Genomic DNA, 15,430 nt, shown 5'->3' on the forward strand with positions numbered 1-15,430 from the left:
AACACCACAAAAGCCCCCTCATGTCTCTTCCCAAACAGTATTTCCCTCCCCCTCGCCTAAGGTAGCCACTATCTTGATTCATTTTTTTTTTCAATTTTTTTCTTTTTATTAAAATTTTTAAAATATAATTTTTGAGGTTTGCCTTCCATTTACAGTTATTGCAAAATAATGGCTATATTCCCTGTGTTGTACAATAATCCTTGTAGCCTATCTCACACCCAGTAGTTTGTACCCCCCACTCCTCCACCCCTATATTCCCTGCCCCTCCGCCACTGGTAACCACCCATTAGTTCTCTATATCTGTGAATCTGCCTTTTTTTGTTAGTTTTGCTTAGTTTGTTGTATTTTTTAGATTCCACGTGTGATACCATACATATGTCTTTCTCTGTCTGACTTATTTCACTTAGCATAATGCTCTCCAGGTCCATCCATGTTGCTGCAAATGGCAAAATTTTGTTCTTTTTTATGGCTGAGTAGTATTCCATTTGTGTGTGGGTGTGGGTGTGGGTGTGGGTGTGGGTGTGTGTATCATATCATCTTTATCCATTCATCTGTTGATGGACACTTAGGTTGCTTCCATACCTTGGTAATTGTAAATAAGGCTGCTGTGAACATTGGGGTGCATGTATCTTTTCAAATCACTCTACTGATTCTTATAGTAATAAGTTTCTTGCTTTTCTTTATATTTTTATCACCCAACCATGTATTCCTAAACACTATTGTTTAGTTTGCCTGCTTTATTTAAAAAAAAAACAAAACTCTGTAAATGGATTTGAACAATTTGTGTTCTTTTGTATTTGGCTGCTTTGCTCATAATTATGTTTGTGAATCAACGTTACATGCACACAGTTTTCAAAAAGTTTTAATTACATAGAGAAAATGGAATAGGAAAAACAGTAGCGGGACATAGGAGTTAAGATGCATAGTTTACTAATGGCTTTGCCTCTAACTAGCAAAGATGGCTCAGAGCAAGTCGAACTGTCAGGATCTCTTTTTTCTTCTCTAAAGCATGACAGAATGTGTTTCAGTAACTGATAGGACCCCTTTAGCTCTAAGATGTGATGAAACTGGATAAATAAATGTTATACTGTGCTACCCTTAATTTCTTTCACTTTTGTTTTCATTAGGTTGTCTTGGAGATACCCAGTTTTGTTTTAGATTTCGACAGTCTTCTGGGAGGAGGGTGTCACTGCATTGTCTCCTGGATCAATTTGAGAAAGATTTACCAGTTTACTTAAAGGTTGGAAAAGTAGTAATAGAATAATGTCTATGTGAGAGGAAACTTTAGAACTCAGTTACTCAGTTACCTCTTATAGCATTCAGAAATATTGTGCTTTTGTTTTGTTACTGTATTATACTGCTGAATTTCCTGAGTCTAATTCATAAGGATTTAGCATGTGAGTGAAAGAGACTTTATAAAGTTACTATTCTTAAAACATAATGCCATTGTGAATTATAGAAATTAGAATGTTGAATTAATTTTCTTTCACGTGTTAAAACTCTTTGTTTAGATGTGGAAGTGGGGTGGTAGTATACCAGTAAATATCACCCAGAGTTGAAGCTTCCCTGTGGTAATCCCTACCTGCTTTCTAGTAGAATTATTGTTGTCTCTTTTTGATTTTTGAATGAGCTTTGGTTTATAGTTGTTGTTTATTAAAAACAGTTTTAATAATTCAGATGATTCCTGAGTGTAGAATTTCTGTTTGGTACTTCATACTTTTATCTCTAACTGCATGAAGAACATTTCCATCTGGATGTCCTATTAGCACATCCAATAAGAACTTGACATCTTTTGCCTAAAATAAGTATTTACAGCTTACCTTCCTGGTTCCACTAATGACAGGAATCCTCTTCCAGTTAGCAAAGATGTTACCTTTTGAAATGTCTCTTATAGCCGTCTTGTCCTTTTCATGACCGTTTGCTATCACTAATAACATATTCTGTCAACTGTGGATAATAAGAGCTAGTACTTATTAGAGCTTTTTATGTTCTTGGCATTGTATCAATAAGCATATATTATCTTACTAATCCTCCCTGTATTGTTCCAAGAGAGTTCCTTTTGCAAATGAAGGAATTGAGGGCTATTGAGGATAAAAATATTTGCCCAAAGACGTCCATCTTCTGTCTTTTTCAGTGCAATATATCTTACACAGTGTACCCAGCTAAAGTGTACATATATATTACGTAAAATAAATAAAATCTAAAATGATTACTTATTGCTTAATGAATAAAGAGCTAAATGATAGTAATATTTCCTGGTTCTCACTTTTTGGGCCTTCCAAAATAAAACCTTTGCCTTTCAAATTTCCAGCTTAATCTCCTTTCTATACATGTGCCATATATTAGCTAAACTGAACTGTATGCTTTTTCCTGAGGTAGCTTGTATTTTTCTATCTCTGCATGGTTTTGCTCAAACTCTTGGCCGTCTAAACTTGAAATGTCTTTGTCTTTGTTTAAATCATATCCATCCTTCAATGCCCAACTCAAAAACAGCTGCCTCCGCAACAAAATACTGATCGCCATAGACAGAAGTAACCTCTTCCCCCTTGGCCTCTTTGTAACACTTTGTGCTTTTTGCATGGTACCTGCCCTCCTATCACATACTAGTCATTTTTGTACTTTTCTTATCGCTCTTAGTTTGTGATCTCCTTAAGGAACTGTGTCTTACACATCTTTTTATCTTTTCTAACACAATGCCTTGTTCAAAGTAGGTAGTCAAAAAATATTTGTTTAAAGAATAACAATCAAATAAGGAACTGGGCCAGAGTTTATTCCATTAGGATGTAAAAACTTTGTCAGTTTTTTGGACCTTTCAAATTGTATATTGATAAATATTCCAGTGTTTCATCATTGTTGGGTAAAAATATAACTGTCTCTGTAAGATTCAGATTGGCATTTAACTCCTTTTATTTTCTCTCTTGAAATTTTGCATTAGGATACCTCATAAGACTGATGCCTAACTCAGAATTGTAGGCAGAATTTTTTAAAAACTAAGTATAGCATTGGGGAAAACAGAATTTGATTGTTTTCCTAACTTCCATTAACTACCACAGATATGAATAAAGAACACAAACAGAGTAAGTTATAGGGGGTAAAATCTGACCTTAGTACTTTAGTTATGATTATTTGGGCAAGCTAGCAGGTTTTTATCTGCCAGTTATTGTCATGATTGTTGTTTGCATTGGTGGAAAAGCATAACTAGCTCTTTGTGTGTACCTCATATCTCAGTTCAAGTTTATAAAGGAACCTGCTTTTAATAAGAAAGGATGGCTATATATATATATTTTTTTTTTAATTTGTCACTTCCTTTATAGAAGGATCCTGCCTATTTTTATGGATATGTGTATTTTCGACAAGTTCGAGACAAAACTCTAAAAAGAGGCTACTTTCAGAAGGTAATTTTCATATACATTAATAGAAAAATATTTTTACATTGTGGTTAGAAGAATAGAAATTATTAGAATGAACAGTCTTTAAAGTGTTTGATATTTTATCTTTAAACATACTAGAATTTATATTTTATCTTTTTTTTTTAGATTGTAGACACCTGTCCTTAGTTTTTTTTGGCTGCATTGGGTCATTGTCGCTGCATGCGGGCTTTCTCTAGTTGGGGCGAGTGGGGGCTACTCTTTGTTGCAGTGCATGGGCTTCTCATTTTGGTGGCTTCTCTTGGAGCACGGTCTCTAGGCACGTGGGCTCAGTAGTTGCAGCACACGGGCTTCAGTAGTTGTGGCGTGTGGGCTCAGTAGTTGTGGCGTGCAGACTCTAGGGTGTGTGGGCTTCAGTAGTTGTGGTGCATGGGCTCAGTAGTTGTGGCTCGCAGGCTCTAGAGTGCAGGCTCAGTAGTTGTGGCACATGGGCTTAGTTGCTCCACGGCATGTGGGATCTTCCCCGACCAGGGATTGAACCTGTGTTCCCTGCATTGGCAAGCGGATTCTTAACCACTGTGCCACAGGGAAGTCCCTAGATTTTTAACTGCTATTGAATTTTGCCTTCCTGCTATCTCTGTACTAGATTCCTGACAGTAAGTTACAGTTACTGTATGAAACTGTCAAAACTCAGAAGAATCTGTTTAATTTTCACATTTTAGAATAAGGGAAAGAATAAACAGATTGTAACATATTTACAGCTAATAAAAGCCTGCAGTATCTTTTTTTTGAAGAGCTAGTAAATATACTTGATCAACATCTTAGTCATTATTGTTCCCACTCTAAATGTATAATCTTTTTGTTTCTAAAGATATATATATAAATATCAGTTAATTCCAATTTAATCCCAGCTAACAAGGACACACCTTTACCTTTTGTAACCAGAACATGCCCTGACCACTAATTGATGCTTAATGGAAAGATAAAAAGTAGTTTTCAAGAAAAATAGATTTTTAAAAAGTCAGCATAATCTATATCTGAAGTTGTCACAAACTATAAAGTCACAATTTCTAAGAATGTGGCTAAAACCATTGAACTCTAAAATATAACAGTCATAGGTCTTAGTTTGAAAAGCATCACAATTTGCGCTTTCCTTTTTAGGAAGAGTTAACCTGGCTAATTCCTAATATTGCTTTGCTGACAACAATAGTAGCTAGGCTTTGGAATTATCCATGACATCAGTTTGTTTATAGTAAATTCTTTTTCCTGCACAGCAGGAAAATCTGTGAATGTGTCTTTATGCTCTTAAAATATAGTAATAAGGTTAAACTTTTGGTGTTCTGCCACTATAGTTTTATGTTTCTTTTAACCATCTACTGTAAAAGCCTTTTTATTTTAAAATCCACACTTTTTGCTGAATTTGGCTTGTTAGTAATTGATTATATAAGAAATGGCAAACTTAAATTATAATCATTAAGAAATTAAACATTGTTTCTTTTTTCCCTCCAGTCCTTGGTTTTGATCAGCAAACTACCTTATATTCATTTTTTTCACACCGTGCTCAAACAGATAGCACCAGAGTATTTTGAAAAGAATGAACCTTATTTGGAAGCAGGTAAGTTAAACATTGTGTGAGTTAGGTACCTTTATGAAGGAGTTTAAAATTTTTTACTGGAAATGAATGAAAAAAAATTAGTTAAGAATTTTAAGGACTATATGGTAGGAGAGAGAGGTAAAACAATTCTTCTGGCATATTTACCTACAAACACCAAAGATCCTATCTTTTATTTCTTCTTTTGCAACACAGATGATGCCTATTTTTTAGGATAATAATAAACAAATATTGAGTTGCCAATTCTGATACTCAGAGTACTGTTAAACAGAAATCCTTATGTCACTCAATACAGAGAGAAGACCTCTGCTAGGTGGTGTGCTTTTGTAGCTAATTTTAGTAGTAATAAATGAGTAGGAAAACTCCCTTTAAACCTATTCTGTTGCTTTCAAAACATGTATTAACCAATTTATATCCTAGAACATAGGTGTATATCTGGTGAAATATAAGATATTTTCAGTACTTTTGCCTTTTATCTTCCATCCTTCCCAGTGTATTTTTTCTGCTATATAGAAAGCAGAAAGTGGAGTTCTAACTTCTAATGTTCCATTTTTAATATTTTAGTATTTCCACTTATACTAAAGAAATATTTTACTATATTTTTCAGCTTGTAATGATGTTGATCGATGGCCTGCACCAATGCCAGGGAAAACATTACATCTGCCTATTATGGGGGTAGTAATGAAGGTAATAATAGCTTATATTTCATTTGTCTCCTTTTTTAGGAAGCTCACGCATGAATTTTGCTTTTTAACTTCCTAATAACATTCAGTCCTGTTGTTGCTTTCACTTGTCACTGATGTGAGGAGTTACAAAGATACCGCAATTTATCCTGCTGCACAGAACCATTAGTCACACAACTCCAGGGGTCACCAGTCCCATTTTCATCCTGTAGAGTTTGCATGATGCTGTCATTCTTATATAATGCATGTGAATGTAAATGCCACCTCCTAGAATTGTGCAACTTCATGGCCCTCCAGAAATGGATGGTATTGCAGAACACTTGTAGAGTTGAGTATGAGTTAGTAAAATTTAAAAGAAATTAGGAAAGCCATTGGTTCTTAATCTTTTTTTTTTTTTTAATACAGCAGGTCATTGGTTCTTAGTCTTAAGTGATCTTTTTAATGTGCAGTTTCAGACCAACATGTCCATCCCAGGGTATTGTTCTCTACTAAGGTTTTTTTTAATACAGTGAATTAGCATTTTGCTCTCAGGCTTTGTATGAATGTGCTGTAAGTGCTTTTGCAATTCATTTTCAAGTTGAACTTATTTTTGGCAATGTTCTCTCTTTAGATGTGCTCATTTCTGTAGGACCTCTGTTCTGTTTTTTCCATGGGAAATCATCAAAAGTAGGTCTGGGTTGAGAGTTCTCATGGTTCCCTGTGAGATTTATCCCATAGTTTGGCAAGCTTGAGAGGGTGTGTTTGGGTGTGTGTATATTAATGAAGCAAAGATTAGAACAATAAACAGGAAGTGGTATGTAGTTCATGTCCTTTTCTGTTTTTCAGCACGTTTGCTTCTCAGTGGATTAGTGATTTCTGTGTGTATGGGAATGTGGAGACCTTGGTTCACTTACCTTCTGCTGTGACTAAAATATGACTTTAGTTTTTAATCTGACATAAGTATTTTGTTTTTATGGCTTTTTAGGCGTTGTTGAGTGTACCTTTTTAGCATCAGGATAGAGTGCTTCTGATCCCTCATTGTAGCAGGACTCACAAGTTATAGAAAGGTCATTCTTTTGTAGCCAAAGTTAATTTCTTCTCTTTTAGGTACGGATTCCCACATGTCATGACAAGCCTGGGACAACTCAAATAGTGCAGTTAACTCAGCAGGTAGTGTGCTACTGTGGTAGAATGATCCAGCATATATAGTCTCTTTAACAGAAGTTTTAAACTAGCAAATGTAGAGTTTCTTGGGTTTATGATACATTTCTGAATATCACTGAAATATCCCATTAAATAATTTTTAATGAATTGATAATAAGCTTCCTAATGTTTTTCCGATTTTTTTTCTTGTTCTTTCTCTAGTAGACACTGGAGAACTCAGAATTTATACTGTAATTGTGAGGACAAGGAGAAAATTATCTTTTGAAAAAGATTAAACAAGGTTTAATTCTAACAAAACCTCTTATCTTAGAAGAGTGGTCAACAGACTTCTGTTTTTAGGAAACTTGAATCAAAAGGATTCTGTAGTTATAATCGCCTTTCATTTTTCCCAAAGTTACATTTGTTCGTGGGTGGGGATGAATTTTTCATTTGAAATGATTTAACTGGTATATTAGCACTCCCATTGTCCTTTGAATTAAATAAAAATGGAGAGCAATAGGAAAACAAATTTTGCCTGTTATATATATCAACTGGTATTATGGTAGTATTTCATACAGTTGAGAATTAATATAACATCTGACCACTGGATTAATGTTTTATCGGTGGAATCTATGTTGTCCTTGACCTTCTGCTGTGTTAGGGGAGACTGTTAAGACCCATTCTCTTTGTAGCTGCTTCTGGAGGAAGAGACTCTTAGAAGACAGGGCAACATGGCTGATTGATTATGAGATAGATAGGCATATTATAAAAGTCAATTTCTGGCAATTTTAGTGACATCTTGTCTATTTTTTTTTTTCTTTTTTATCTCTTAGGGAGACACACATATATCTGTTATTTTACCTACTGTTCATGAGGTGGATCTTTTCAGGTAAAGACTAAAAAATTTTGTTAACTGCCTTGTCTCATTTGCTTTATGATATTGTTGTTAATTTCTTTAGAAAGTGAATGTTCCTATATAAAATGTGAAAAAAACTGGAAGAAAATGGTCATGTTTCACATGTTGTAAATCAGTGGTTCATCCCTGACTGCATGTCAGTTGCTTTGACTACTAGGGAAATTTGGATATGGATTGGGTATTACATGGTACACACAAATTATTTTTGTTTGGTTGGGTGTGAGAATGGTAAATAAATAATTTTTTTTCTAGGGATGGCCTTTTTTGGGGAGTTGGGGGGAGTGGGTTGAGAGCATAAAGCATGATACTCCAGAATGGGAATATAAAAGTGGTGCTAAAAGAAGACTGTGATTTCCCTACAAACCCCTCATTTTAGTAATTCTACACTGCCGTTAATTTGGTGCATACCACCAATATCTGTTAAAGGTTTCCTCTCTTGAATATTTAATACTTACCTCCCCCCAATAAAAACTACTTTGTGTAACAGATATTACTAGTGTAATACAGAGGTTTCAGAGAGTGCTTCATCTTGTAATTGTACTTCCTATCTGTTTGTGCGCTTGCTGATAACATTACTATACTTCAGAGAAAAACTAATTTGCAACTTTGATGCCTTAAGGGCATCCCACTATTAAAGTCAGTTGGTCAGATGTTTCCATATAGGTCTTTTCCATTTTTCCTTTGCTTATTTTAAAATTATAAATATATATATATAATATATATAAATTATATATTTAAAAAATTATACATATATACTGTACTGATCACTTTTCTGTAAATTTGTGATTATTTCAAAATTTTACATATATAATTATTTATATAAAATTTATGTATCTATATAAAATTTTGAAACAATCACAGATTTACAGAAAAGTGGTCAGTATAGTAAACTTTTTTTTCCTAGAACCATTTGATGGTAAGTTGGAGACCTGATGCCCCATCTTCCCTTAATACTTCAGTGTCTGTTTCCTACAAGTAAGGACTCAATGCAGCCATAAAAATTGGGAAATTAACATTGATAAATTAATACCATCTAATACTAAGACCACATTCAAATGTGTCCAGTTGTCACAATAATATCTAGTTCAGAACCATCTGTTGCATTTAGATGTCATGTCTGTTTAGTCTCAGTCTGCAATAGCTCCTCAGTCTTCCTTTCATGGCCCTGACATTCTTGTGGATTACAGGACAGTTATTTTGCAGGAAATCCCTCAGCTTAGGTTTGTCTGGGATTTACTCATGATAAGATTCAGGCTCTGTATCTTTGGCCAGGAGGTAGCTCACAAGGTTGGCTTGCCTCATTGCTGATAATGTTCACTTTGATCACTTTATTAGTGTGGTGTTCTCCAAGCTTCTCCATTGATAAGTTATTCTTTTTCCTTTTGTAGTTAAATATTTTGTGAGGAGATACATTGAAACTATGTATATTATTTATTTATTGTTGTGTAATAAATTACCCCAGTACTTAGAAGTTTGAAAGAACAAACATTATTTCACACGGTTTCTGAGAGTTAGGAATCTGGGGACTGCTCAGTTGGATGGTTCTAGTTCTAGATCTCTTGTGAGGTTGCAGTCAAGATGTCAGCTGAGGTTTTAGTCAGTTGGACAAGTGGGGCTGGAGGGTCTGCTTCCCTAGAAAGCTACTTTGGCTGTTGGCTGGTGGTCACAGTTCCTGTGACTGTTGGCAGGAGACCTTCATTTCCAGCCATGTGGATGTTTCCAAAGGGCTGCTTAAATGTTCTCACAACATTCAGCAGGTGATCTGAGAGAAAGCTGAAGTCACAATGTCTTTTATGACTCAGGCTTCAAAGTTGTATATTATTGGGACTTACCTGGAAGTCGAGTGGTTGGGACTCTGCACTTCCACCATATGGGGTGCGGGTTTGATCCTTGGTCCGGGAACTAAGATCCCACATGCCACACGGTTGGGGTGACCTCGGAGCACAAAAAAACCTCCGAGTGATTAAAGCTTAGGCCCACTAGCCAAAGCATAATATCACTTATTGATCCAAAAATTTATCAACGGAACAAGTTACCCTAGGGATAACAGCGCAATCCTATTCTAGAGTCCACATTGACAATAGGGTTTATGACCTCGATGTTGGATCAGGACACCTCAATGGTGTAACCGCTATTAAAGGTTCGTTTGTTCAACGATTATTGAAAAAAAAGTTGTATATTATTGCTTTAATTTACTCTGTTCATTAAGTGCAAGCCACTAACCCAGCCCACCTAAGAGGGCGAGAAATAGGCTCAGTGCTTTAAAAGGAGTGTCAAAGAATTAGTAGAAATATTTTAAAACATTGCACCATGTATGTATATCTGTATGGATTTCTGGTTTCTTGTTTTATTCAACAGGTTATTAAAATCCATTATTCTCATCGGTTTTCATGTTCAAATTGTCCCCAGTTTGGCCAGTGAGAATCCATGTCAAGCTGGCCTCTGTTTTTCTTTTTTTGTCATATCCTTTTCATTCTTGAAACACTAGCTTGTTTGTTCCAGGCTTATCTTTTTTTTCTCTAGCTAAAAAAATTGATATATAATTCACATACATAATATTCACTCTTTCAAAGTATACAATTCATTTGTTTTTAATATATTCACAAAGTTGTGCAACCATTACTACTGTCTAGTTCCAGAACATTTTCATCACTCAAAAAGTAACCCTGTACCCCATTAGCAGTTAGTCCCCATGGCCTCTTCCCCGCAGCCTCTAGTAACCTCTAATCCACTTTGTCTCTTTGGATTTGTCTATTCTGGACATATCATATGGATAGAATCATACAATATGTGACCTTTTGTGTCTACCTTCTTTCACTGAGCATATTATTTTCATGGTTTATCCATGCAGTAGTATGAATCATTACTTCATTCTTTTTATGGCTGAATAGTATTCCATTGTATGGATATACCACATCCAGTAATCCATTGAAGGACATCTGGATGGTTTCCACCTTTTGGCTGTTATGTATAATGCTGTTGTGAACATTTGTATATAAGCCTTTGTGTGGACATATGTTTTCAGTTCTGTTGGGTTCCAAGATTATCTTGTATTTTCTCTTCCCCAGCCCTGGAATCAGCTACTTAGTAGAGAATAGGGTTTAGAAGTCAAGATCTGGGCACTAGTTGTGCTCCTTGCTAAGGGAATATCCCTCTCAGTAGACAGAGCTAAGGAAAATATGTATCTGTAAATGCATGTATACATACACACTCAAATATAGTAAACACTTTTACATACATATTTATTTCTATATCCATATATATTGAAAACTATAAAGTCACACCAATACCCCTAATTCCAGTGCAACATAGCAGTGTTCACTCTACTTTTTTCCCTTTTCATATTTGTATTTCTTTTCTCTGACAGAGGAGCTACATCCTATTATCCTTGATTCATTTAATTATTTGATCGGTCCCATGTTAGTAACCAATCTCTCGTCTCTGCTGCAACCTTCTCCTCTGAGCAAATGCCTTTCTTATCCTTCTTGGGCTCTGACACTGCCCACCTGGCTGCTCTTCTTCATGAACACCCTCCTTACCCTGCTTAGGCCCTGCTCCATGCCTGATTGACCCCCCACGTGGTTCCCCTCTTGCCCCAGTCGGCTTCTATACCCCACGTTAGGCCGCCTCTCTGTGTGGATGCCATCCTCACCCTGTTGTGCTCTGACTCCCAATGCCAAGCCAGCCCCCACATGGATCCCTCCTTTCCCTACTTGTGCTTCTACACCTTACTGCAGGCCACGCCTCCATACGTTCACCCTCATTCCTCTGCTCTGACACCCCACCCTGGACAACCTCCTCAACCCACTCTGGCTCTGACCCTCTGCACCTGCTGCGCCTCCATGCCCCTCACAATTCCTGGGCTCTGTCACCCCAAATCAGATCACCTCCACACATGCACACCTTTCTCACTACATTAGGGTTCCAACACCCCAACGACAAGCCACCCCCTCCACATGGATGTCTGCCTTATCTCACACAAGCCCTGATACGCTCTTCAGGCCAACAGGGCTCTCTTTCCCTCCTGGCAGAGATGCCTACCATGCACTGTGTTTTGCTGTAGGATTGAATTGTTTAGGAAGGAAGGAGGAAGAAGAGCTCCTTTGCCTTATCCTTGAACTGTTTATTGTTTTTATTTTTGGTTTTTTGCCCTTCCTTCACATTTCTCTTCTTGCCTTTGAATAGTTAAAATGAACTTTCCCTAATTTCCATCTCACAAATTTGTTTCATATTTTTACACTTACAAGTTAACTTGTATTTTTTTCCTTTTCTTTCTTGTATGTGTATGTTTTCAGGTAGGTAGATTGGTGACTTTTTTTTTTTTTAACATTTACTTTATTTATTTGATTGCACCGGATCTTAGTTGCAGCAGGCGGCCTCCTTAGCTGTGGCACGTGTGCTCCTTAGTTGCGGCCAGCTAGCTCCTTAGTTGCAGCTTGCCAGCTCCTTAGTTGTGGCGTGTGAACTCTTAGGTGCAGCACGCATGTGGGATCTAGTTCCCTGACCAGGGATTGAACCCGGGCCCCCTGCATTGGTAGCGTGGAGTCTTAACCACTGTGCCACCAGGGAAGTCCTTTGGTTATGATTTTTATAAATAGATAATGTAGTTTTTTTTTCCCTCTAATCTACTAGGAAAAATTTTGACCCTACTAGGAGGAAATTACTAAATAAGTAAAAGTTATCAAATTAACTTAGGCTAGGTAATGTACTGGAGTTTTGTCCTACAGGCTTCTGCCTAATTCCAGGGCTACTGTAAAAATATGCAACATTTCTGTAGGGGGAGGATCTGCTTAGGAAAGCATTCTGTTGTTTGGCGTTAGAACACCTCCTTGTGATTTGTTTTCCTCATTCTTTAATATTGAAAGCATTGGCTTTGAAATTAAGTACATCCAGTAAACATCCTTTGGAAAATTAATTTTTCTGGTTTCCTTCAAAATAGAAATTCAAATGGAACAGCAATATTGATAAACTAGATGTGCTGTATGGTACAATAATTTAATAATTATTTTATATGCTTTTATCATTTGTTAGCCATTCTGTGTGTCAATACATTTAATTTTGTAAAACTTGGAACAAGTAAAATTGCTATATATTTTTGTGTGGATAAAAGGAACTTATATCTATGGGCATCACCATATTTTTTTTTTTGGCTGCATTGGTTCTTCGTTGCTGTACGTGGGCTTTGTCTAGTTGCAGTGAGCGGGGACTACTCTTCGTTGCAGTGCACGGGCTTCTCGTTGCAGTGGCTTCTCGTTGCAGAGCTTGGGCTGTAGGCGCGCGGGCTTACAGTCGTTGTGGCTCACGGGCTCTAGAGCGCAGGCTCAGTAGTTGTGGAGCACGGGCTTAGTTGCTCCACGGCATGTGGGATCTTCCCGGACCAGGGCTCGAACCCGTGTCCCCTGCATTGGGAGGCGGATTCTTAACCACTGCGCCACCAGGGAAGCCCGGCAGGTGGATTCTTAACCACTGCGCCACCAGGGAAGTCCACATCACCATATTCTAAATGAATTTGTGTATCAGGTCAAGGTACACATAGCTGGAAGAATTGTATCAATGTGAAGTTTTTAGAATGATTATATGGGAACTTAAAAAAACCAGGGATGGATAAATAACAGTGTCTCTGCTGCGTAAACACCTTTCAGGTGTTTCTGCCCAGTTTTCCTTCATAGTCAGATGCTTTGGGAGCTGGTGCTGTTGGGTGAGCCCCTCGTGGTCATGGCACCGTCACCATCAGAGTCGTCAGAGACTGTATTGGCACTTGTTAAGTGAGTATATTTGGTTCCTCATGGTGATAGTTGCAACAGTTTACCACCTGTGATATGTTTGCACACTCATTGCATTGATCTACACAATAATCCTGTAAGAAGGTAGTGCTCATTATAGCACCATTTATTGATGAGAAAATTAATTCAGATTCCATGTTTTTGTTTTTCTGGGCAATAAGCACATTCATTCACTTACATAAAGTTAGCACCTGATAAAAATCAGTTGTGTGAATGGTCAGTGTCTAGTAAAAGGCATGTAGCTAATGAATGATAGAGCCAGAATTTCACCCCGTCTTCTGCCCCAAATCCAGTGTGTTTTTGGTATGCCATCGACATTACATTTCTCCATTTGTCTTTCTAGTTTCCTGAAATGAGTTATAGATAGATGATCCCACTGGGGTAAACTCTGTGTATAGATGTTTTATAGTTATTGAGTAGGGCCTTTAATTTCTGTCCTTTGTTTTACATGTTATTCTTGCTCTACAGCTGTATTTCTCCATTAAAGTACTTCAGTGATTTCCGACCTTATTTCACTATTCATGATAGTGAATTCAAAGAATATACCACCCGTACTCAAGCCCCGTGAGTAAACAAAATAACTTTTATTGACCAAGTATTACCTTTATAACCAAATTATGTAGAATTATTTTTGGTAATAATTGAAAAGTTTAAATTTTGAACTTATTGGCAGATTGATTTTATAAAGGAAGTTTTGAGGAGCTGCTGGTAATAATTTCACATTTCAAGAGTCATTATCCTATTTTCTTTGAATGATCTTATTTGTTAGTGGAAGCTATATTGTCTTCCACTAATTAATAGCTAATTCCTCTAATATAATAACTATCTGACTACTTTTACTTCTATCTTCGTTCTTTACTTCAGGACCCCTTATAGCATCAGTTATCTCTTCTTGCTCTATAACTTCCTTTTCCTTCTCCCTCTTCATTGAATCAGCATATAAACATATAAAAATTCTTCCCAATCTGTAAAAGGGGAAAAAATATCTTACCTTTCCCCTTTAGTTCCTGCTCTGTTGTTCACCTTCTTTTCATAGCTAAGTTTCTAGAATTACAACAAAAATTTCCATTTACCCTCTCCACTTCTTGGTTTCCTGGTTGCTTCTCAGTTCATTGCAGGTTGATTTCTTCATCTCCTCTGAAGTTCTTGTCAAAGTCATCAAGACCTTTCTCACTGCCTTGAACCTGTGGGCACATTATTGCCCTGTTTTTCCTGCCTTCCCTTTCTTGTAACACTCTATTGACGTTGAAAACATTTTAATCTTTGGTACCGTCTCACCTGGCTGTCTGGTGGTGCATCTCAGTCTCCTGTGCAGACTTCTTTTTCTCTGCCAACCCCTTAAATGTTGGTGTTCTCCAGTATTGTGTTCTGGGTTCTGATTTCAGACTGATATTTCTTTCTGTACAGTCTTATCTGTACCCACACCACAGTCTCTGTTAACACCTGTATACTGATGACTGAAATTTATCTTCCTAGTTCAAATCTTTGCAAGGTCTCGACCTCTGTCCAGGTTTTTGTTGTTTTTTTATCGTATTGCCACCTGGACATCTTAATGGCACCCAAAACTAAACATGTTCAAACTGAATTCTTTTTGTTTCCTTCTTTTCTTCCCGAGTTCCATGCCTCTTCCTACTTCATGAATGGTGCTTCTTTTCACTTAGTTATCAAAAACCTAAATTGTCATAAATTTCTTGTTCTTAATGTGCTCCATGTGAAGTTTTACCAAATTCTGTCAATTCAACATCCTAAAATATCTCTCATAACATTTGTTATCTTCTTTCCAGAGCTCTCTTCCTAGGCTTACTACCTCCAGTTTTTCTCGTATTTGCTGTTGCTTTCCCCAAACCTCTTCCCCTTTTTGCAGAGCATCTTCCAAATTTCCCCCAGAGTGATCTTCCTAATAAGTACATTTTTGTTCATGTAGCATTCCTCCACTCAGTTCTCTA

The 15,430-nt window shown here is 36.9% G+C and overlaps 1 protein-coding gene across 5 annotated transcripts in view; it reads left to right on the plus strand.

The window, feature by feature from the left end:
* Positions 1 to 15,430, plus strand: part of DENND6A (DENN domain containing 6A) — a 54,141-nt gene that overhangs the window by 21,670 nt on the left and 17,041 nt on the right. For 3 of the 5 annotated variants that reach the window (XR_009009481.1, XM_057554647.1, XM_057554649.1), the window contains exons 4-11: positions 1,128 to 1,240; positions 3,315 to 3,395; positions 4,878 to 4,983; positions 5,588 to 5,667; positions 6,750 to 6,812; positions 7,619 to 7,674; positions 13,344 to 13,466; positions 13,953 to 14,048. Coding sequence is in view for 4 of the 5 variants with exons in the window: in XM_057554647.1 (XP_057410630.1) it covers positions 1,128 to 1,240; positions 3,315 to 3,395; positions 4,878 to 4,983; positions 5,588 to 5,667; positions 6,750 to 6,812; positions 7,619 to 7,674; positions 13,344 to 13,466; positions 13,953 to 14,048 (718 nt within the window). In the remaining variant the exon portion in view is untranslated. The remainder of the gene's footprint in view (positions 1 to 1,127; positions 1,241 to 3,314; positions 3,396 to 4,877; positions 4,984 to 5,587; positions 5,668 to 6,749; positions 6,813 to 7,618; positions 7,675 to 13,343; positions 13,467 to 13,952; positions 14,049 to 15,430) is intronic. The other 2 variants (XM_057554648.1, XM_057554650.1) reach the window with 2 other exon arrangements.

Source organism: Balaenoptera acutorostrata, chromosome 10 (genome assembly GCF_949987535.1).
Source record: "Balaenoptera acutorostrata chromosome 10, mBalAcu1.1, whole genome shotgun sequence".
In the NCBI taxonomy this organism is placed as follows: Eukaryota; Metazoa; Chordata; class Mammalia; order Artiodactyla; family Balaenopteridae; genus Balaenoptera; species Balaenoptera acutorostrata.